This window comes from Anticarsia gemmatalis, chromosome 4 (genome assembly GCF_050436995.1).
Source record: "Anticarsia gemmatalis isolate Benzon Research Colony breed Stoneville strain chromosome 4, ilAntGemm2 primary, whole genome shotgun sequence".
NCBI classification, from domain to species: domain Eukaryota; kingdom Metazoa; phylum Arthropoda; class Insecta; order Lepidoptera; family Erebidae; genus Anticarsia; species Anticarsia gemmatalis.
In genome coordinates, this window is record NC_134748.1 from 2,876,239 (window position 1) to 2,901,310 (window position 25,072).

Consider the following 25,072-nt stretch of genomic DNA (forward strand, 5'->3'; position numbering starts at 1 on the left):
TGATATTTTTGCAGGGCTAGAAAATTATATGACAAAACTACCGGTACATTTGTGGTCAATAGGTTATGTTCCTGAAAGCAACAAATATTTGTGTCGCTGAGATAATTGATCCGGGTTAAGTATTGGGTTAAGTGCCAATTGGTGTCTATGTTTACTACGACAAGATCTAAAACTTAGAGCGGAAGTGTATTTCAAACTAAGATTGGCTATTTAGATTCGACATTTTATTTATATTGTTTTAGTATTTTATTCTATGTGATTTGCGAAGCAGTGATGACAATCGGTAGTCTTTTAAAATGCTAGGTGCAACACGCATGTAGTGCATGTAGTATTTTAATTGCCAATTAGGCCAGAGTAAGAATCATTGTCATGTTAAGTATTTTTATTGATAGCCGGAAGATTGTGGCTACTAATTGATCTATAAATCAATTGATGCAGAAATTTAAACTTGGATGTCGAACAAAAAAGGTAATTGAGGTGAAATTAAAAAATAAAAAATGTTTCATTTTCACTGTGTAAACGTTTCATAACATTGAATTCTATTTAATATTTATTGTAAGTAATAATCAATTTATGTGACTGAAGAAAGGGCAGTTTGTAAGGATCGTATCAAATGGCGTTCTCTAGTCTCTGCTTATGGAAAGAAAGCGTGATTTTATGTATGTAATAAATAAATCAGTGCTCCAACTAAAAAAAAAAAACTTCGTATTGTGCACACCGTGACGGGTTTCATGTCAACATTTACAATGAACAGCGTTTTAACGCAGAAATGCACGATTTCTTCGCGGTAAATAACTGCACATGCTCGAAGAATGTTATCACATCTACTGCATGTTACTAGTACGGTTAGATAAGGCATGCAAACACATATTACGTGTGTACGCTAACCACGACTATTTTCAGATAAGGATTTTGTTAGACGATACCTAGATACCTAATGCTTTCGAAGTTTACTAGGTGTTGTAGTTGTCACTCGTGCTTAAGAACTGCTATCTTTTAAGATGGATTCGTAATGTATTGAAAAACGAATTAATTATATTAGATGCTGATGTTGCAGGTGTACGTATTTAAAATTATTGCTGAATTTCGTAAAAATCAGCCATGTACCCTACCTATGTTCCTATAGTGGTCCACGAAAAAAATTTAAATGGTGCATGCGCTGGAAGATTTAGAAGATCTGTTAGGTTAATGAATATTTATTTGTTGTACTGTCTCGCACATCAGTCTAAGATTTGCTTCATCATTTTGTTTATATGAAAACATAATTTTAAATGGATTACGCGTAACGTACAGATGTGAAGTTATGATGGGTTTGATTTATTTTTATTGAAGTAATCAGCGTCTGGATATTCAAAAGATTGATTAAATTATACACAACGTTCATGAAAAAATAATTGTTTAGTTGTTATAAAGTAGTAATTCAAGCCGCTTGAACCATTCCAACAGGTAAAGCAAACTTTTAGTTGTTCTTTGAAACGCGAAGACTCAAATTACCAACTTTGCCAGGTTACTCAATAATAATTAGGTACCTTTAACTGAAAACTGAGTACCTACAACAACAACAGTAACGAAGAATAACTTTCGTCTATCAATCTGACTTCGGAGACAGTGAAAATAATTGATTCCCGCTAAAAGTGGGTCGGCCATCTTGAATTCGATACCAATCGTGTCTCTCATTATTCTTTGTCACCACTAAAAGCTCAATTAAGAGCTCGTCACGACACGAACGGTAACTTGAGGCACTACGAAGACCGTTTATATGAACGGAGACGTTAATAGGCATTGCTTAATTAAATTAAGATAATTAAATGACGACGCGAGTGGTACTGGTGTGCGAAGATGTGATGAAATCTTCTAACATAAGGAAGTAGTTTTTGTTGTCATTTGGAGATAATGGCGCTATTATGTGCCTTCAGTTATTTTCAAATGTGTTTTCCGTCAGGGTCATCGCTAGTTAAAGGGCTTCTTGACCAAATGAGAGATGCTTGGCAAAAAAAAAACAAAAAGCCTGAGATAAATAATTACCTACATACCCAGATGCGTCTACTTAGATTAGAGTCAGTTTTTATTACGAAACTAGTACGACTTGTCCGATGAGACTAGCTAGGCACAACGGCTGTTGTCTCACATTCCTGTTATGTGGTTAACCGCGAAAAAACTACGGCAACACAACTACATTCTTACAAATCTTATACATAGCCATAAATATTACTCATCAAACTTTATGATCGTATGATTATTATCAGTGAATCTTCTAAATTGAAAATGAATAAAGCACTTTACTATACAGCAAGTTTAGTTGTACATTTTGTTAGCACCGCGCGCGGCGTGAATTGGCCTTCTGTAAAAGACCACTCAATAAGATTTAAGCTTGGTACTCAATAGATCAGATAGAGCCCATTGTGAGCCCGTTACAGCTATTTATAGAGTTCGATGACTCCACGGCTGTACGCTCTATCTAATTGTCATATTTTATCCCTGAAATCTATTTAGATTGTGTGTCAAATGAGATTGATACTTTATAACAAGAATGTATATGACAGCGGCGGTTTACGAGGAGACTATTCATTGGCAGTTGATAAATACGGTTTTAATAACCCATTGTTGAATTGAAGTAAACTTTCTGATAGTTATAGTAGGTGATATGTCTGTTTTCTTGTATGACAAGAAAATGCTGGCTTGTGGACGTTTCAATAGCTTTACATTTCAACAACAAACAGAATGATGTTATGTTGGTCATTTTGTACGTTCATATTCGTATAAAAACATGTTATTCACATCATGATTGATTCAATTTCCCATAAGTCATTGTAACGTCGAATCGAAGATGGATGATAGTGTTACAAGATGATGGAAATATTCATAATAAAATTGTGTTTCATTGTGTGGTATAACTTTCGCTTTCCATCACCGTGGGTGAGTGCAGTTGACACCCACGTATGTGCCTGCGTCGGTGTGCCGTCAAACTTACATCTTTATGGATATGTCGACACTGACCACGGCCAATTTCAAGGCGTTCTCTAAACAATAGAAGCTTAGAAAATAGGATTTATAATTTTTAAAGTCCAACTGATATAATAATACCACAGTTACGAATCACATTCGTATGATCCTCTCATAGTGTTTGTTAAGTCGTCACTCTTGGTAGGTACCTAAATAAAAATATGTATGCCCAGGTATGTTTCGATAAACCGTTAGGTACCTATAAAGTTACCCATTTCTATATACCAGGCTAATTCATAAGGTGTTTCCATAAATGTTCGCAGGTTTACGAGAAGTAACTAAAATATGGATAACCGTCTGTACGGTTGTTTTGCGACTTAACTGTTTCCTGTATTACACGGGATATCTCTTATTAAATTTATTTCATACTCCTTGCAGTACATTGCTTAACAGTAACTGTTTAGTATGCAAAACCTAATCGGATTGGAAATGTATTAAATATATCGAATTGAGTGTTGACATACGTCTAATTAACGGCGTGTCTGTGTCTCGTTGATCCGCTGAGGTGGTCAAGTCACTCTCCATTTACGGTCTACCCGCAAATCTACACACGAAATTAGCCTTTAGTATTAAAGAATAAAAGCGATGTTCCCTTATCACGAATATAAAAGGAAAATAATACCTATCTATGATAAAAGTAGGCTAGTAGTGTGGATATGTTGTGGTCGGATCGATTTCAAGGTTTGCGGTTTGTTCAACAAGGTTTACACACGCTTTTGGGGCTTGTAATGAAATTTCAATTAGGGCGGATACTTAATATGATCAATATGTAACTGATTCAAACGAATTATTTGTCATTCACTTATTATTATAGAAAAGTATACATGCAAGTAAAATAAGAAGATGTTAAAAAATAAAAAGCCTAACTTTGTAGGATATTATATGGAGCTTGTAAGTTTGTCAATTTGACGTTTTGGAAGAATAAGAACAGGAATAGAAGAAAACTTATACTAAATATTCGATTACTCATTTGAATCAGACAACTTTGAGCATATACGGTATACTCTTTCAGTGTCAAATGTTTACGAAATAAATTGCTACAAAGTAAATGTACGTAAAATAAAGCAGTAAAATAAAGAACAATAGAAAACGCGCAACAACATAGAAAAAAATCTATAACAATAACAATATCCATTGTTCTAATCAACATAAGATGCATTTTACTGACTCTCTTACGGCGCTTTTCATTTCTAATACTTGCGGATGCTAATACTCAAGAAACAAGAATACTACTACGATTAATAAAACGGCTTATTATACTTTGTTTGTACTTTTCTTATTTTGATTTTTTTTTTGCTACTATTCAAAGGTCAATAAGTATACCAAGAAGACTATTAAAAATTGATAACGCTACTTTGAAACGATTCAGCTTAACCTATCTTTTAAAATCATCAGGATAGATCAGTGTATGTTCACAATTAAGATAGTCTTACTAATTATATTACGTTATATTTACCGACGTGAGAGTACTAAGTATGGAAACAACAAGGCACTTTGTTCTTAGAAGTTAGCGGAATCAATTTACTTCGAGCGTTTTACAATTCGCAATGTTCTCGGAATTGTGTTATGGAATCACTGAGTTTCGGCGTTCTTGTAACACTGACCAAAAACAGTTATGTTGCTGCGGGTCTAAGTTTCGAAAATTCTGTGGTTTAATCACTGTTCCGTAAAAGTAAACAATGATCGTTATACTTTATTTATCTAAGAGAAATTGTCTTTACTGCTTAATATGTTCTACCAGAGTCAGCACCAGATTTGTATGCTTCGAGCTTCCTCATTATAACGGCTTTAATAAATTTTCACGCTGTATATCGCATAAACCCACATTCAGTTTATGCTGTCATCAAGTATTTTTACCGATAAAATTATAAAATAATATTTTTTTAAATGACTTCATCTCTGGCGGCGGCGACCAATTTTCAAGAAATTTTGGTCGGCTCATGTTTATTAAAAGAGCAACCAAAAAGGAGGTCGAAAACGCGAGAGCCTTCACCTGTATCGATGCGATGATTTCATGGGAACGATCATAAACTATTTTTTGTCTCGATAAATTCCAAACAAAAGTCAAGGAAAAGAAAAACGAGATGGCAACCGTTTAACCTTGAGTTAGATAGTGAAAAACATTGTTTGATACAAATAAAAGCGAGTTCAGAAAGTTGTAATCGTTCGCCTAAAGTCGTTTAAGCGCTTTGATGTGGACTTTTATAGGATTGTAAAATTGCGAAACGTTTTTATTCACGGGTGCTCGGTTTGTTTTCTGTTTCTAGCCGTACACTCCTTTCATTGTGGCCAGTATTGCTTCACAAGTCTTAGTATTGCGAATGGCACGTAAATCGTTGCCCTCACCGGGAATAGTTTATTTGATCGGGCAGGTTTAAAGGTTCGACGGCCTCGCAGGGTGGTCCACAATGTTGACAGTTGAACGCTTGATCGAATATTTAATATATTTTTTTGTATTCGTGTTGACTGAATGTTTGGTACAATACGCCGAGGGTCGGGTTACGTTAATGCAGCGTAATGAGACACTTGTGTTGCACGGACGTGTCGTTAGTCATCAGTTATGAATGATCATGTCATCGCTATTGCGATTTGTGGAATGAACAAGCCTTGTTTGAATGCTTCACAATGTTCTCAATATTTATACGTAATATTTCTAAACTTCTCGTCTCTTCACATGTTTGTTTGTGAATGTCGTGAGTGGCTTCAGAAGTTATCCGCTACGATACTTGACCGTGTTCATAATCACACTTGTGTAAATTGGTGTTAATAGAATAATGCTGTTATTTGCGTTACGCACAAATTTTCGTTCACGCGTGATTCGCCATTGTAAATATTTATCTACGGTTTTTGTACATACTATTTAGAATTCTGGTGTGTTCTGTTTTGTGTTCTAGTTAAATACGCACGAGTAACATTTACAAAAACTGCTTAAATAAACAGTTACCTCACATTGTAATAATTCACGATCACTGAAAAAGCAGACGGAGGCATTTCTTTAAAGATCAACGTCAAACTTATTTATTTAGCCTCTTTGTCTTTGGCGGGTGTTCCGAGCAAAGCGAAATTATTTTAACAGAAGGAAAATAAGAATGTCTGCGGTAGCGTGCGGTCTTAGTTCTTTTTTTCTGCTATAGGTATGCAGTCGCCCACGTCGATATGTTTCAATTCTAAATAAAATTCTACATTTCATTCGATCGGTTTTAGAATATCCATGTGATGTGCTCGATTTCAAAGCTCTTTGGAGCCATTATTCAAAAGGAATCGTAAATCATGTTAAATTGCCTATATTTCATAAGATGTCTATGGATGTTGGTGCAGCGAAAACAAATGATATTTACTCTAGAAAGTGAATCTGAACTGTCTGTAATTTATTTGCTTTCCCATTTTCATATATTCTTTGTAGGTAGGTGCATTGCAAAGGTATATTAGCAATTGATTGAAATGGGCACAAGCAGTAGGTACTAATTTACTACCAATTGAGTTATTACTATGACGATTGAACGAATCAATTAGAGATCCTATGCAAATTCTTTGTGAGTATAAAACACAGTTCAATTTATATGCACTTCTTTTTAGCAGCAATTGAATTTTTATGAATGAACGGTTGATAGCAATGTTCGCTTTTTACAACTTGGGCCTATTAAAAAAAAAGAGTTTTATATCGATAAAACAGATTTCGAACCAACTTTTACGGAGTTGTTTAAAATAGTGATGATTTAGATAAGATTCTCCTTGTCTAGTAAAATTATTTGAAAACGTACTAATTGTACTTTAAATAAAGTTTTCAAATTACTTCTTACTTGTAGGAAAATCCAATACCAATTTACGGGACACAAATATTAATCCCGCAAAAATACGTCTTACTTAAAGCCACTTAGAAAATAGCATCTAATCGCCAAGAAAGCGCACCTTTCCACCTTACATCTTAGTTGATAGGGTGTGAGACAGGGACATAAGTCGCGTGTGTATACAGGGTGCGACCACTGTCAACATTGTCACCTTCCCTATATGGAGAGAAATGGAAGTGAACACACCTACTGACCGCCGACCGACGACCGCCGACCTTTCGTAACACACTGATATTTTGTACAGTACATCTGGTATTGGGAATAGACAACTTTCTACCAATGCGAAAAATATGTGAAAAGGAAATTGATGGAGTTGGTTTAAAGCAGAGATTTGTCTATGGTGTTAGGGTTTTAATAATTATTTGGCTATATTAGGCTTTAAAAATGTAGAAGCGATGCTTGCTTTAATAATAACTGTGTTTTAACTTGCTTTAATAATATTATTTAAAATATGGATAGACAAGGAAATAACCCTTTTCTGTTTTCTTTTGGTTGATAATTGGAGACTTTCTTTTAATATTGCTTATATAAATAAAGGTCGCGAGAGGTTGTGAGTATTTGTTTGTAATTATTTTAGCCAAAACTACTGAATGAAATTTAATACAATTTGGCAGTCAATTAATCTCTAGATACATACATAGTAATACGTGGTACTTTTTAACCCAAGGAATCTTATCACTTCCAGGAGTCTGATACATTCTCCATTGTAATTTCCGTTCCTTATGTCACGTATGTTTACCGTATATAACACAAGGTCCAGTTTTTATCGCACAATTTACAATATTTATGATGAGTGTTAAAACCTCGTTATAGTCACGATAATGTGCATCAACTTACATTGTGTTGATGGCCGGCATTTTGTATGGAAATGTTTAAATGTGACAGTTATTATACCTTTTGTGATTGTGTATTTGTGTTTATTGTATACATACAATAAACACAAATACACAACACACAACAACACAACTGTAGTATTGTAATTGGATATTTTAGATGTTGTTTTTGGGAAAAATTGTTGGTTATGGCTTAAGATGACTGTTATATGCTGTGGACTTTACTAACCCCTGGTTTCTGAGAACATTTAACGGTAGTTTATCTATTCAATAGCATTTTTTGTATGAGTTTTAACGCTATTTAATGGATAAACTGCCGCTAAATGAACCTCAGAAACCTGGGGTAAAAGACGCATGGACTTATTAAAATGCTGAGCCACAGAAATCTAAATTTATTGATTTGCAATCTTATGGCCGTAGCTCATTCTGCACGGTGTTTTGTGGATTGTAGTGAGGGATATAATTTAACAGCATATCGAATTGTATCTATATTGGTTCAGAGATTTTGACGTGAATGAAGAACAAACATAGACAAACAAGCGAACACATTTTTGTTACTAGGAATAGTTACCTATCTTTTGTATTTGACATTGGCAAAAATGACTTTATAATTTATTGCTGCACGATCAAAGCTTTTAAATCAGAAGTCGAATAAGTGTCAAAATAACAATAAATGACATTACAAACAGCACAAATGAGTGGTAAATAATAAACTATTATCTTAATAGCTGCAAGTGAATGTAGAACTAGTGTTAATAAATGTAAGCTGACAACTAAACGAGTTTGAACGTGATACGAATGTAGTAAGGTCAATAACGATCCTTACTGTTTTATACTAGTTACTAAACGTGGGTTTACTTGCGTTTGTTTTAAGTTTATAGCTTGTATTATTAGCTATTTGGTTTATGTTTAGATTTCAAATCAGTAGAAACTGTGAGTGACTGTGAGATTCAATGTCACATTAAAGGTATCGATATCGATAAAGTTTGCTATTTTAGATTAATACGCCAAAATTATTCTGTCATTATCTCATGTCGTTAGGAATTGCCATCAATGAATGGGTTCTAGAACGTACCGATAATGCTTGTCTTTAGTAAATAAACAATCGATGACTAGGGCATAGTAAACCGTCGTAAATCGATAAAAAATACAATTTTATAGTATACGACTTCAATATAATAAATCTGTGTTTACAAGTAGGTATATGGGATGAACTAAAAGTTCATGTTATTCAATAAGGCACTAATGGTAATGTAATTGTTACAGACATACAATTTAATCCTTACGTAACATTAGCACGTTTATTCCGTGTATTACACAGCAACCTTGTACGCTGTCAGAATTAGAAATAAAACACCTTATCTATATTATTGACATTTAAATGGCGGAGATAAGTGTAAAAACATATCGTGCCTGGCCGATCGGGAATTCGGGACATTCAAATCTGAGGTCAAAGAACTGACTGACATATGAGAATATAATGCAGGCAAAGATATTGTGGACAAACAGGCTTATAGATTTTGATACTTTTCTTTAAACGTAAAATGAAAGGCATTGTACATTTGTTTATCGTATTATTACTGTATTTATCGGATATAACATTAGAAATTTTGAATATATTGCTAAAGTGCTGAAGTTTTTAAAGGAGCCTTGGAATTGTTACTATAAAGCTAAGAAAGAATGTCACACATTTAAAATATCATAAGAAAATATAGCACTGTCAATATTTTATGATGATAAGTACAGTTATTCGATGGAAGTAGTTAATATCCACCATTAATTTGTGAAAATATAAAATATGCATAACACGATCACGCATTCCGAATAAAATTAATTGAAACCATAGATACCAGTCTCGAGATTATAAATTTTGTGTGATCTAATAAAGTCATTGCATATAATTATGCATGAATATGATTATTTAAATTTATAATCATTTAAATATATGAATATTTCAATATGTTATTGATATTTAATCGAGCTTACATGTGTAACGAAAAAGAAAGTAAAAAATCTAACGCTATTTTAAATTTAGAATCTCCGACTTGTACGGCAGTTATAAAACCATAAACAACAAACGAAAACAGAGTTTCACAAAGAAGGATTGTTTATTTCTAAAAACACGATTGGAAATAAATCATGATTTATACGCTTTCTGTAAGGCAGTTCCGTTAGTGTAGGCGTCTGTTTTGGTCCTTTGAGAAATGATAAATCATGGAAAACGAAACGTCTCCCCGATTTAGTGTGAATAATCGTGAAGGCACATAGACGAAGGCAATACATATTAGATGACATCGGCTTTTGAAATATCGTCTATTTAGAGTCAGAGCAAAAACCCATCGCAAATCCCATTGTTTTGATATGGTTAAACTATAATTTAGTTTCGTAACAAACTTGATGCGTAAACCTGTATGCTAATGTTGTACAAGCGCCACTCGATTGTACATCGTATCGGTGTCAAAATCAATTCACGGTTCAATCGATTCGTGCTTCAAATCGAGTCATTGAAGGCTTGAGCAATCACCGTAGAGCCTTAGAACAATAGCCGAGCAGCGAAAAGGTTGCATTAACCGTATAATCCTTATTCGAGAATGTAGATAAAGTTCAATTTGACATTTACATTACGCGGCTACCTCATGTGTTTTCTTTATAGGTTAGGTTGGCACGGTCAAATGTCAATTAAGCCGTCTGTATTAATAAATGTCAGTGATTAACACATTTCTTAAAGGATATAAAACATATTTCATGCCATAGATTGCAAAGAACAGTAGTTTCTACGCATCGGCCCCAAATGAAAAGAAAAATATATGCTACTTACTTAATAAGCACTAACTATTATTACCATAAAAGCTAACCCAGTTAAAAGAAATAAAATATAGAAAACTTAACGATATATAATTACAATTACGGCAGTAAAATCATAGTTACAGTAGATACGCTAATATACTTAAACTTTGCTTCTCATTGACATGTATCTGGTATCAATGCGCGGCGCGTCGTATGAGCTATTTGAATTGTTAATCAGCGCGCATACCCCACTTAATATGTACTACAAATATTAATACCCACTATCTATATCGTTATTAGCCGTAATACTTTTAAGTTATAATTAAATTAATTCATATACGATCCTTTTGCCATTTTATAAGGACCTACAACGTAGTCGCTGATATCACGTGCGTAGGCAGAAAGAGTTGCTTTTTAAGTAGTATGATTATGGACCTGTGCCTCACTCCTTTTTAGGACAAAATGCCTTAACGTGGTACTTACTTATTATTACTTAAACGAAATTCACAGTTTTTCGATCACGTTAACACTTTATTTTTATCGATTATAAATTGCGGATCGATTACGATCGAAATATGTTCGAATCGTGATAGGCCGTAAGGGTAACGCTTTGGCTACCGTTTACGTCACATTTATTTTTAAATTGTAGGCCAAGGATTTAAATAACCGATAATATTGTAATATCGGTTTTTATTCGCAACGCATATTAACGATTTATTGTTATGATTTTATTTTCAAGTTCAAAAGCTGTGTAGTCAGCGAGATAAGGTTGTTTATTTATTTCTGAGAATTATTTTGACTTAATAAATTACGATGTGTTACTTGACTGACAGGTGTCATGTGATTGATTGACATTAATTGTGCCGGCAAATAAAAGAGTAAATTTTTAATCTACCTTGTGACATTTGTCATTACTGTCAACCACGAAAGAAAATTATATACCTATTTAGAAAAATATTCATATTGTCGATTTTTATGATATAAAACGTTATGGCTTATTTATCTTGTAAATTATCCGGTAAAACTAGCCCTCAGTCGTTTTGTCATTAGTACTTGCATTTATCCTTAAAAGGAACCATGACCTAAGTTATTCTTTGCATACAAGATTAACTAGAATAGCTTCTGAATGAGCCCACGGATAGCGTGGCGACAGCTAATGCACAGGAGCTGGCATAACGACCTCGATGCATAAATAATAGCTCGCCATAGACAAGAGGTCTTATGGGAATGGCAGACTGTCTGCCGTCTGGTGCAATTTTATGACGTTGGTACCCTTGCACGTTCTTTTGTTATGGATGAAAGTTTGTGAAAAGAATGCAGTTGTATTTTGTTTTTTCTTAGCTTTTTTTTGTAGCGGTAAAATATTTTGAATGAATAGTTTGGTATTTTATTTATCTGTTCAGGTATTTTTTTCGTAGGTATACTTAAACATTAATTGAGTTATTTTTTTATAAAATTTTGTTTTTTTCTTAAATGTACAAGAATTCTATTATGTAAATTGATTTTGAAAGATTTTATTAATAATTTATATTTATATAAAAAATCAAATAGAATATATATAAAGAAACATAAATGATTTGAATTTGTAAACCAAAAAGTAGACAACTAGATCACAGCATTAAAATAAAGCGATAAGATCTATGTAAATAGATACTTCTCTCACAATGATTATATTAACTGCGTAATAACATGACCTGTTATCTAACACCAGCTAATGCTAATCGTCTGCTTAGAAACGATAACAGACCTACATCTATTGGGTGTAAGGTTATCTTAAAATAAACTATTATGATTCGACACACCCCGAGTTGTAAACAATCTTTGACAAAGAAAACAAAAATATACCTACCTAAGATGTAATAAAGATAAGTAACAAGAAAATGTTTAAGTAAATGTGGCAAAAAGTGTATTCTTCCGATACCGGGAATCGAACCCGAGCCTCCTGGGTGAGAGCCAGGTATCCTAGCCACTAGACCATATCGGATGTTGGACGTTAAAGCATTTTAGTCGACTGCGAGACGGTGGTCTATATTTAGAACTGGTTCATCTCTATCAGTTTGTTAACAGAAAATAGTACTTTTAAATACAAAGCAGTAAGAATATGGAGAAATAAATTTAAAAAATAACTAAAAACTACTAACTAAAAATACTAACTACTCTACTGAGAGTGTGACTTTTCTAATAAATAAAATCATGTATCATAAATGCAAAAAAGGTTAAAATTAAATTAAATCATTAAAGGTCTGGCCAGTTCAGCACAAAAAATAAATGATAATAGCCATTTAAAATAAAAAATAAATAATTAAAAAGAAAACTCTAATGGCATCTTTTCATTATTTTGACACCTTTTGGCCAGTGCTAAACTGACGAGAGACCATGGAGGTTGAAGTTTAAATAAAAAGTCTGGTATTCTAATCCGACTCGTACAAAATATTGTACAATAATACAATGATAGCCGTTTCTTGTTTACCTAATGTCAATAACAGTCAGATCTATTGTTATGAGTACTTTATTTTTGACCGCGTTATCATTGACCCAGTGAGATAAAAGATGTCTCGCGAATAGCTTAAAACTACATCTGTACTATTCAACTAATGCTATCTCCCTCTAACACGGAAACTACAGCTGAAAAATGTTGTCTCTTTTTGATCTCCTGTCTCTTTCTCTAACCTCGGTTGTGACATGTCATTGTACAAGTCAGAAAGAAAGAAAAAAATATCCAGCGATAAGATGTTTTTTTTATCAAAATACTTGTATTTTAACGTTATCTCATCTCTTTTTTCTTTATTTTCAGGTAAATATCCAGATCTTTATCCAGTATAGTATGGTTTGTATAATAATATGTTTAGAATATTAAGACTCTTCAAATTAGTTATTGTTATTGGGTTTCGCTATTTTAAACCAACGCTTCTCATTTGAAAAATAACGTATCTTGAGAAGACGTTTCTTACGGATTTTTCCTATAGAAAAACACATAGACACTGAAAATTTGCTGAAATGTATCTTATCTTATACAGATTATGACAGATGCTTAAGACTAATTTTTCAATATTAAGTAACAATTTGGACAGAAATAAAAAGCCATTTGATATGATACCTACCAAGTCTACCAACTTATTTTTGTTCATTCACATCTACTTGTAATAGAGAGCAAATGTCATAAAAAATACATAATATTTGTATGTTTGCAAATACCACGTGGTAAAGTAGTAAATTGTGTAACAGCGAGCGGGAAGCGCGTCTATTTCCAATTGTTTACTGCACCGCCATTCATGGCTAATAAAGACGTGCGCCTGTGCTTTTGTGACCACAATATGGCCGCCTGTTTGAAGGAGGAATGCCCTCTGAGCCCTTCAAGTGTTGTTACAGTTTAAAGTGGATATTACTATTTAAATGATGAATGTAGTTATGGTTTCAAAATTAACTGCAGAGAGCCGTTTTGTTAATTAAACTCCTATCCTTAAAAAACAATGCTTTTTCGTAATTTTCGTTGTTAAACGAGTTTCATTGTTTGATGTTTTCAGTCTACAGTTGATGAGCTAAAAAATAATGTCGCAAAAATTATTCCGATACCGGGAATCGAACCCGAGCCTCCTGGGTGAGAGCCAGGTATCCTAGCCACTAGACCATATCGGATGTATTGTAATGAACGAAAACAGTATTTGGTTTTCCCTTACTTAATGGTCAAAAGTATATTTCGGTTTTTTTAAACCACGATCGGCTAGCGGCTTTGTTTTAGTAGCGTGTGATTTTGTTCCTAGTATTGGTAATGGATTCGTGCAGCTAATAATATGCTTGCACCCCTTCGCTTTCCATGTTGGGTCAAACAAAGGCTTAAGAATCAGGAAAATCGATATTTCCCTATTAAATATTAATTGAAACGCGTTCCTAACCTCCTTAGGGCCTTAGTTTTTTTATTAGTTTGTTGCCAATTTTGCATATTCCATAACAATGAGGGTCTATTTCAGTCTATAAGACACTTTGAATGACGTCATCGTGTCTGAATCCTGTCACACTGAATGACAACGAATTTTTAGTTTAGGCTAGGCTCTTTCTCTTTTGTTATCTTTAAAGTTGGTTGGTCTTAAATGAAAGATATTGTTGTATTACACGAACCTTTGGCCACTCTATGAATAGAAAAATCTGCGTAATACCTTCAAAGTACTTAGTATCGTTTTGCTAGCCTTTGGTTAAATTAGACCTGCCTGAGTAATTCCCTAAAAATACTCAATATGAATACTCCTACTACTTCAGACGTACATTGGTGATATGATTCAACATCCAGGATACTTCCATCATCAGTACATTTCAACAAACAACGTATTGCGTACTCCAGGTGTAATCTATCCTCGCACGTTTGCAATACCGGAAGATTATCTCATCAAAGACCTAAATCATATATAATAACATGTACACTTCATAGCACTGAAACTAAATTATTGGACAAATGCGAATATCTTAAAATACTTTCTCTGCTCAAATTGAATATAATATGTATACTTTTTACTAATGCCTAATGCTGTTTTCGACAAATATGTATTAATCCCATTAAAACGTTCGTCACATTTGTGCAAGAGCCATTATTTTGATGTTATTCGAAGAATTATATTTTTTTTTTGACAGATTCTTCCTACATTCTCTGGTAAACGTCAAAATTTTAATAAGTCTACAACTAAAGTTTAACTGAATATAGAAAAATCACATCCAAGTCAGAAACACTCAAGTGCACAGACTGCACAGATAAAATCAAACTTTCATATCTATCTGCGTATACGAATATCTATTACATCACCAACTAAATAGACATCTCACAAAAGTGATCATATTACACGAATAATAAACTAATTGACCAATGAAAGGGCTCGTTTCATCATACGCATCCTCATCTAAATACAGAGCAATTGGCGTGACCTGAATGTAGCTATCCTAAACGGTGTGGTTTGTAGAAATGGTACAAATTCGCATGAGATCATTGAGGAAGCGCACGCGCACTCAATTGTTCGTTCTGTCACCGGTAAATGTATCCGTTGCCGCGTTGCATTTGTAGTGTTATAGAACACTTTACAAATATGGTAGTGGATTCATATAGTATCTTTTTATGAGCTCTGGGAAGTTTTTAGGGTCCCAGAGCTCCACACATCAAAGAAGACGGGGGTGCTTATTTAGTGACCACATAGCCCGGCTTTTCTCCCAAAAAGATTTTTTCCTCTCCGAAGTGTCATAAAAAAAATTAAATATACGAGATAGTGACGTCACAGATTAGTTTTTTCGTTGAGATCAAACGAGCTCCTAATATAATGTTTGTAATAATTTTAACTTCAACATTATTTGCGAAAAGGTTTGAGACAAAAGCATTTTAGATGAACCTTTTAGCAAAGGACATTATAGTTGAGGATTTGCTTATGAAATGTTGGTATTCTGAAACTGGTATGTTATTTCGAAAAAGGGGAAATCGTTATAATTATTTATTCATTTTGAATTACTTTCCGGGAAAATGCGCAATGAGGTTGTCACAATTGCCTAATCAATTTATCTTTAATTATTTAAATGCAGTATTTCCTGCAAATATAACTGTTTTCTAATATACGTACCACTACGTATTATAATATAAAGTCAATTTGCTGCTTCTGTCTATTTGCGATGAACTTAAAATCTTTTGAAAGAAGTTTCTTGCAATTTTCACCAAAAGAGAGGGAGATATTAAAAAAAAAACTGTATGATTTGTTAAGATTTCGTGTTGAATTTGACTTTTTGAGCCGAGTGAAGCCGTGGCTACACTTATGCATATATAATGAATACATACCTAGTTACCTACATACATACATGCATACATATTTTCACGACTGTTATACCCGAAGGTGCAGACAGGGGCGTTTCGCTATAAGTAATGTTAGTCCCATGTAATATACATTATTTGTGTATACGAAGTTTCAAATAAATAATCAATCAATATGTTCTATAAATCACGACAATTTCTCCTACAATGCAGGCTCTGTTCTAACATGTTGTAACAAGGATGCGCTTTGATGTACAGCAATGATCAATGATGAATGTGAGGTGCTTTTACATAAATCAAAATGCTTGCGTACGATCTGAACTAGATATTGAGTGGGGTTTCGTTTGGTTATTGAAATGTTATTGAATTATGTTACAAAACAATTGGAGAAGCTATAGTAATGACTTTATTGCTTCATTCTTTTAGGTGTTTATAAGTCTAAATATATGTTTTGTTATTTTTTTGTTCTGCCTTGGAGTACTCGGGCTTTTTTTGTGAACGACTTTTTGAAGGAAAGTCTTTTTAACCACCATAACCATCATATTATTCGACTCGGCAAAATCGCAACTCCAGCAACTAAAGTTTCGTGAAATTCGGGCGGCCCTTTAAAAAGATACGACGATTTTTGTTTCGCTGGGGTTTAATTAATCGTACTTGGTGCACCAGTACGGAGGGTTAAACCAGCCTAAAATGCCATACTTTAACTTGTCATCTAATATTTTCGTAGTAGTAGTTTCGTAATAAAATGAAACTGAGAGACGTACATACTAATAATAATTTACTTTTGCATACAGATATAGATCGATGTAGAAGTTACATCATGGTAATGTTCTTTTACCCACATATTTAAAGAAATCCCACGTATATTTACAAAAACCTTGTACAATTAAAGAAGGGCTGATGGAGTAGGGATCTGAAACAACAAGAACGAGTGTTCAACAAAATTAAATGTAGATATTTACCTACGTAATGTTTAGATGTAAAGGATTGATGTTGTACAGGTTGAGATGATAGACAGAGTTGTGGGAGGTTCTGGGAAAAGAACTCGAGCTCCAACTTCAAGGGTAGCTATCTATTACGCCGGTGCTATTTTGGTAGTTTTCTGTTCAAAGGTTCGTAGGTTTCTGATGATACAAGTAAAAGGACTATTTTAGTTTTATTTTAAAGGAACTTTGTGGAACTTAAAACTTTGCAAACTAGTCACAGACAGACACTACTTACTATTTTTGACCTGTCCGGCTTATTATTAAGTTCTGGATCTTCATAACAGACATTAATTGTTTAATTATATTTTGGCGAACTTCGTGATCCAACTGAGCTAATTATTTTCACTTAAACTCAACAAACATTAACAGGAAATGATATATTTAACGACCCCTCCTATACTGTTGTTTAATAGTTTCAATCCCTAGCAGCTAAGTCTGGTTTTAATTCCTAACTTAGGATTTCTTTCGATACCTTGTAATCAAATGAAACATTTTACCGATATTCTGTAGGTGTGTGTTAAAAACTCAAACGTGTTATATAAAACAACATTGACTAAGGTTTACCAAATAACGATCGAATGGACACAATGTTTATATTAGTTAACTATTAATACACTACCGTACATATAAACAAGACAAATTAAATAAACTATCGTAAAGGTACTACATAGTACGTATCCGATATTTATACTAGGAGCTCCTGTTTGTTTGAAATATACTTTTAGAAATTCAGAAATTATTTGTTGGTGTTGAAATTGTTGAATTTAACTTTAATTTATTATATCGTTGATGGAATTTCTTTTAAAGTTTTATTGGTAATTTGGTTTGTCTGTTATCTACTCCACCTGACTTTTTCTTTAGCATATTGGGTATATTTTCTTAACGATAAGACTCGGATAATTTGGGCGTTTGAGTTAGGCTGAGAACCATGTCTAACAATTGATGCTAGAGACTTTTATGACAATGTAAATTTTGGCTCAATCTATAATCTTCACCTCTCACATAATTCTTAAGGTTCCTTAGTATTAAAAAATCTCGTATTAATAAGATAAAGAGATTAAACTTCACTTTCATACTGTTACGTCAAATCTTCAAACAATAGTTTACGATCAATAATAAAGTTCACAATGAAACCACGTCAGCGTCCACAGCTGTTCCGAAACGACGGTAAAACATAAATACTCCTGTATACTGCGCAATGAATGTTCTAGAACACAAATAGGCACCCGTCATTCTCTGACATGCCGTTAAAGAACCGACATTCTTCGGTTTTCTGACAGTTTAGAACGGATTGCGTAATTACAACATCATTGCTGACGCGACTAATGCCCTGTTTTGACATTCTGTTTGAACGTTATTTGTCCGACTGTACTTTACTTTGATTGAAGCACTTCGATCAAAAATTGTATTTCAAAAAGAACTCAATTCAAGACAAATATTTGGACAAGCTTAAAGTCGTATTCTTCAATTACAACGTCACTCTAATTCAAATGATATCGCATACCGAAATGTCAACTCATTAATTAGATTATCAGTATTATGAGCACTATTCATTGCTTTAATTTTAGCTGTCATTTGTCAAGAAACTTGGAATGAATTGCAAACAGTGGCAAACGCCAAGTCTTTTGTATTCTGCCTGTAGGTGATTCATTGTGCTCCGTGTGGACTTCGTTCGAGAAATTTCAATTATGATTGTAAAGGTTTATGTCTGGGATGTGGTTTAACTATAACTACGAAGGACAGTATACAAGGTTTCAGAATGTACTGTAATTAATCGAAAAAAATCACGTTTTCGTGTTCGTAAAACGATTCTCGTAGCTTTATTTAAATCGTTAGTCAGAACTCACATGTCGAACGTAGCATCATTCTATGCGAGACTGGACACCTGTCCAGGTGGGCGGAGCACCCAGGGTCGGCGGAAAATTCTTTTACCTTGCGAAATATTTTTTTAGAATTAATTTGATGGCCAGTGTAGGCGAGGTTTATGTGCAGACGTACCATAAATATGTTCAAGTTTGATAATTGATTGGTACTCAAGAGCAAAGTCAAGCGTTCACCTAACCTTAAACTAAATTTTAGTTGCGTCTCAAAGCATGCTCAAAAGTTAGCGTGGTTTACTACAAGTTGACGAAGGCACCGTGACGTTTGTTTCCGGTGTGACCTGATGCAGTCATTAGCTTTGGCATACCACGACGTCGTGCAAAATTCTACGACCCCCTGTCTGTATGAATTTATAAATAATCCCGGTTCGCCAGTGGCGGCGGCGGTGCGGCAGACCGCGGACGGCGCGGGCGCGCGATCCGCAATGAGCGCCCGCCCTAATCGACTCTTGCGATTCGACACTAGTTAGTGGCTAGCTCATGGAAAGCCCTAGCTTCCAGTTAGCTCTAAAGTTCCGTGTTCACGGTCTACATAGTGTATCGTCGCGAGTGCTAATTCTAGTTTCTAAAGTGACTAGTGATACGTATTTGTCATCAACGTCGTCTATGAGAGATAGATGACTGTTTGGTGTAAATCAAGTGCGAAATTGTGATCTGTTAAATAAATACGTTTTATCTTAAAAACAGGTTTTGGACCCGACAAGTAAAAACTCTTAAGAACTTTCTTTTTAATGCAGTCTCCGTTGTGAAATGTGGTTCGGTATGACCGGTCATTGAAATTTTTGCTCCGGTGCTCGCTTGATTAAGTGCAGACATGTCACCTCCAATTCACAGGAGAATAAATTGTTTATTGGAGACGCTTGACTCATAATAATTCTTCTCGTATTTACGAAGTGATCTCTCATTCATTTTGCATTCGTATATCATTATGTATCATCGTTCTGCATATAGTTAGTGTTTATACTATTTTTGCTTTTTGCCACATGGAGATGAATTACTGCGGGTGAATGCATTTGAAATTCTAATTTTATCCGACTATAGTTCCTTAACAAAAAGACTAGTACTGTGTCCACGAATACGCCGAGACGGCTAAGTATGTCAGTAATGTTGACTTTTGAACAACTGCATTCATGTATGATACAATACGTTGTGTTAAATCACATCATGTTAAAACAACGTAACAAGACTCCAATACCCATCTGAAACTTATTACTTGTAATTCTGAATGAGGGAATAACTCAGTTTCAAGAGTTTTCAATAGTGTGCCACAGTTATTGTGCCAGTTTTATTTTCATTGAAACAGCGAGGGCTTTCTCTCAAAAGATTTTGCCGCGCATTCATGTAGATGTCTCATTAGTGTCTTCATATAACTGAATGTTGTCGAAGTCTATTTTTACAAATGTGCGTGTCTGTGGATGGCCGGTTACACTTCACAAAAAATATTGTTTAGAGTTTCAGTATTAATTGTCGTTCTTTGTTTTCGTCGACGAAATTCGGCCAAAGTACAGGTTTGCTGAAGAAGTCAACTGTTCTGTTTTCAGACTATTCTTTTTAATGAATTAGTGTCTACTCAGTGCTTATTTACCAGACTTTCTTTCATGATGAATGTATATTTTCCAAGGTTCTAAAAGTCTGTCAGTTCGTGACAGTAAATTATGATGATGTTAAGTGCGTTTTGTCAAGACTAATAATTTACTAGAGTAACGTTATTTTAGAAAAATATTAATTATTCATTCCTCGAACTCTTCAATCCGTTACTACTTGACCAATGATAAATGAATTTAGGAAACGCTTGTTAAGTTTGTTTGTTATACTCCGTCTCGTGCCAAGATTAATAAAATTGAAGTGTGTTTTTACATTTTCTGAAGAAAAACTTGATATAAAATGATCCGAATAATCGTGTTTTACTTTTAGAATGCATCGCAGCAGTAATGTTGATCAGCACGATATATATTGTGACGGGAAACGATTGTGATTAAGTAATTCGCATAAACTTTGTACAATATGTCTTCAGTGTTCGTCGAAGTGTTTGTTAAGTGTGACGGCATGTAATTTATCGATGTTCAACTTGTTTACGTGTTTATTTTTTGACCCGAATTCAGTGGAAACTCTTATAATGTACAGTATAGTTATTAGGTCTGTTGCAATTTACCGCGTCTCCGCCTACGTTCATAATTTCGTCATTACCATGCGTCTGTACCACGCTGCACGTACTTCGTATGAATTACGGTCTTTTGGTCAGTTGTCATTATATGTGTGGGCGTCACATCAACATAAATGACCTTGAATATCAAATTGACTATTATTCCATTCTACGACACCGAGGTCTTGGTCAGTTTTGTGTTTTGACGGATCGATATCATTACCTACTTTATTTTAACCTTCGCTTGAAACTAGATCACATTTCTTTTGTTCGTAATATATTTTGTTCGTTGCATTCCTCTCAAATGACTGAGTGGAGTAATTGTTAACAGATAGTTACGCAAATCTGATTGATGATAAAGATCCGATGTTCCCGTTACTTCAATTTGGCCACCGTGCTATTAGGTTCGTTCACCTTCGGAACTTATAATATCTCGTTCGTATCTCCATTGGTTTTTTCGATACGATCTGGCCTGAAGATGTGGAACTAATTAGCTGTCTTGAAGACCGCTTATTTAGTTTCAAGAATTTGATATTTAAATGTATAATAATGTTGTTTAAACAATGTAGCGATGTTGTTCAATGATGTTTGTTTTGTGATTGTCTAGACGTGTTTTTGTTCAAGTGTTTTGTAATGTAAAAGTGTTGAAATAATTCTTCAAAATGATGCAAGGATTGTTGGACTCGCTCTACAAAATTTACACAGGTAAGTTAACAATGTGATTTCATTTTGGTAAGCGTTTTGTATTTGTGAATTGTTGTATTTATTGCAGTATATTATGTCAGTGTAACTAGGAATACTTATTTGGAATGTGCTGTTCCGAACTTGTGTTGTTAAAAGGTAGGTACATAATATTCCTCTTGTTTTAAAAAAATATTCCAATTTGTTAGTGCCTTATTGCTTAAATTGAGCACTTTAAAGAATATCCACTCTCCAATTCTTATCAAAGACTTTTATACTATGTAGTGTCCTGCCATCTTGTTCAAAGCAATTCTATGATTCACATTATTCGTATAACTGTTTCAAGTGACTGCATCGCGTAAGTAATCGAATCAACAATGGTTAACTTTCATGTCACTGACGTCACAAACTTTTATAGCACCAATTATGAAATGAAATAAAAAATCTTCATTGTATGCTGTAGAAAATAGCACACTTGTTTCTTACAAAAAATATTAAAATAGGGTGCAATTAGCGGCCTTATCGCATAGGCATATCGCATGGGCAAAATCTTTCGGGCAACTATTGGATAGAGAGATATTGATAGAAACAATAAATATTTGAGGGCATGCAAAGTCTTCAACCCGCACCTAGCCAGCGTAGTAAGACTCAAGTCCTAGCCACTCCCTTGTTTGGGAGGAAACCCTTGCCCTGCAGCGGTACAGTATGGGTTAAAAAGAAAGAAGACAGAAGATTGCCCCACTGCTGCGCAAGGATCTCCTCCCAAACGAGGGAGCGCTTGCTCCTTGAGTCCGCCACGCCATTTTAAAATTACCAAAGTAAATATAAAAACAACAACAGTCGCAGTCAAGTTTCTACTTTATTCAAATGATTTTCACTTCGCAAAAAATATCCTTTGACCGTTGCACAAAGAGTTACAGTGAATGAGAGTATCATGAACGAATGACCTCGTACAAATTACTGTCAATTTTCGCTTGAATTTGCTCAACAAACTCTTGTTTATGAGTTGCGTAATGAGACTACACTAATCTAGCTACATATTTTTAAAGCAGTTGTAAATTAACGGTTCCTGTAGACTGTATCTGGGTTTAAAAAAAAGCAAATGAATTCAATGAAACAAATTAAATAGTATTAGAATGTGATGAAAATGGAAAATTATTTTACGGTCTCATTTCAGTGTTAAATGGTTACTAAATAATAACTTAATCGATATTATTTTTATGTTATCTTGAATCACTCATCGCTGTTCTACTGCCAGGCACGATATTACTCTCCTATAGGCACCCGTAAAGGGATTAAGCCTTATTCCACTAAGCTTACTGCGGGTTGGGGGACTACACATTCCTTTATGAACTGAAAACAAATAAAAAAATATCTAAAGACCCTTAAGTTCGCCTTGATAGATGTCGCATAGCTAATTATCGAAGTATTTCTTATAAAAAGCTACACGTTCACCAATTTCCTTATTATGACCAAACTCATACCAAAGAAAGTAATCGAAATTGACACACGTCAAAATATTATTCACATCTAAATTGTATGCTCGTCCTAGTTCTTGACACGGCTAATTAGTTATTTTTTGTTCACGAGTACTACACAGTTTAATTAAACTAGTATGGGGGCCGGCTGAAGCCCGGTCACGATTATTGCTTATTATTTCGACCGTGTTCGAGGGGCGGAGTCCTATGATAAATTAATGTTTAGGCAGTAATTTGCTATATTTTTTGCCGCATTGTTGCCGAATTATTCTTTGTTAATGGGTATATTAACCTCTTGAGATAAAAGAAACCTTTCTTCTTAGGATTACGGTACTTGAGATGTTCGAGTGGTTATAGAGTCATGTTATTTAAAGCTTGTAGGGCTGTTTTTGATGTGTAAACAAGGAAATCCTATTCCCATACGAGTGTGGTTGCTTCGTGAGTTTTAGTTCCTTGTTAAGTATTATATATATTTATTTTAATGGCTACTTTTGTTGTTTAACAGAACTGTACGTGCCTATAAAATTAAACAAAACCTTTTTACAAGGTATTTCATCCATCGTCAAACGTTAAATATTTTTTTGCGGATTCATCATTTTGCGAGCAGCTTTTTCTAAACATCTGTCAAAATTACAAAAAAAAAATCCAAAGTTTTTATCAATATTTTTTTCCTGTGTACTGTGTACAATCTTAGCTAAGTAATAATATGGATATTCTGCTTATAAGTCTTAAGAAGATTATATTTGTTTGCGGTCGATCTACCACAGAGACTTGCGGTTGATTACAAACACGACAATGTTTAGATACTACGTCGCGTATGACAGCGATGCAGCGTATCTCGGCCCGTGTTATCCCAACATTGTATGCATCAATCGTCAGACGAATGTTTGCCAATAACGCTAGTCGTTTCGCCATCGGCCATCGGTCGTTAAAGACATGTAATCGAACTATTGTCCGATACTCAATGTCAAGTTTCAATCGTTAGTTGTATAGAATGTCAGCTGTTTGATTAGGCATTTGGTTTTGGTATACGATTCAAATTTGGTTATTTTAAATTTGACTATCCTATAAAATAATGGAATTGGAATATGTGATAAAATTATGTCATCATATAAAAAAAAAATTAAAATGAAAAGATACTATAATAATTTACTGAAGAAGAAGAATGCATCCCAATTTTATCGATTGAAACTTTAAGAAATGTGTCTAAGCATAAAAAAAAAGTATTGAAATTTAATTAGATAATTGAAGGCTTGCCAAAATAGATGACAACATTACTGTTTCATTCAGTACAGCACCGCCATTAATAATGTCGAATCACAAAAATATAATCTTTTAGTTTTCTAAACAAATCAAACTTCTAGTATTCGCAAACAAAAACGTCATAAATCACATTTTATCCGGCAAACTGAAAGCGGGGCAGTAAAAGCCGTGGAATGCCATTCGGGGGCTAAGCCGGTGCATGGCTGAGATGGTGTTAGGTGATAATTGTACGAGATACATAACACGTGAGATCGCATCGAGGGAATCTAGTTTAAACTGTTGTATTGTTAAACTATGTGTGTTGGTATTTTATATGTATTTACGCAGAGTTAACTGCAGTTAGTTACGAGCTTTCGTTACTGACTTGTCGCTTTCGAATTGCGCGTTTGAAATT

General features: G+C 34.2%; 1 protein-coding gene and 2 non-coding genes across 11 annotated transcripts in view; 1 reads left to right on the forward strand and 2 right to left on the reverse strand.

The window, feature by feature from the left end:
* The window catches only part of LOC142972231 (rho GTPase-activating protein 23-like), a 387,583-nt gene that overhangs the window by 8,693 nt on the left and 353,818 nt on the right, over positions 1–25,072 (forward strand). For 4 of the 9 annotated variants that reach the window (XM_076113133.1, XM_076113130.1, XM_076113136.1 and 1 more), the window contains exons 1-2: positions 19,857–19,873; positions 21,826–21,961. The exons of 1 other annotated variant lie outside the window; for it this stretch is intronic. In XM_076113133.1, the coding sequence (XP_075969248.1) occupies positions 21,919–21,961 (43 nt within the window). In that variant the 5' untranslated portion in view covers positions 19,857–19,873; positions 21,826–21,918. Of the gene's footprint in view, positions 1–19,855; positions 19,874–21,825; positions 21,962–25,072 lie in introns of those variants that run through there. 4 more of the 9 variants (XM_076113129.1, XM_076113131.1, XM_076113139.1 and 1 more) reach the window with 2 other exon arrangements.
* Positions 12,384–12,455, reverse strand: TRNAE-CUC (transfer RNA glutamic acid (anticodon CUC)). Its single transcript has one exon. It is a non-coding gene; the product is annotated as a tRNA-Glu (tRNA).
* Positions 14,036–14,107, reverse strand: TRNAE-CUC (transfer RNA glutamic acid (anticodon CUC)). Its single transcript has one exon. It is a non-coding gene; the product is annotated as a tRNA-Glu (tRNA).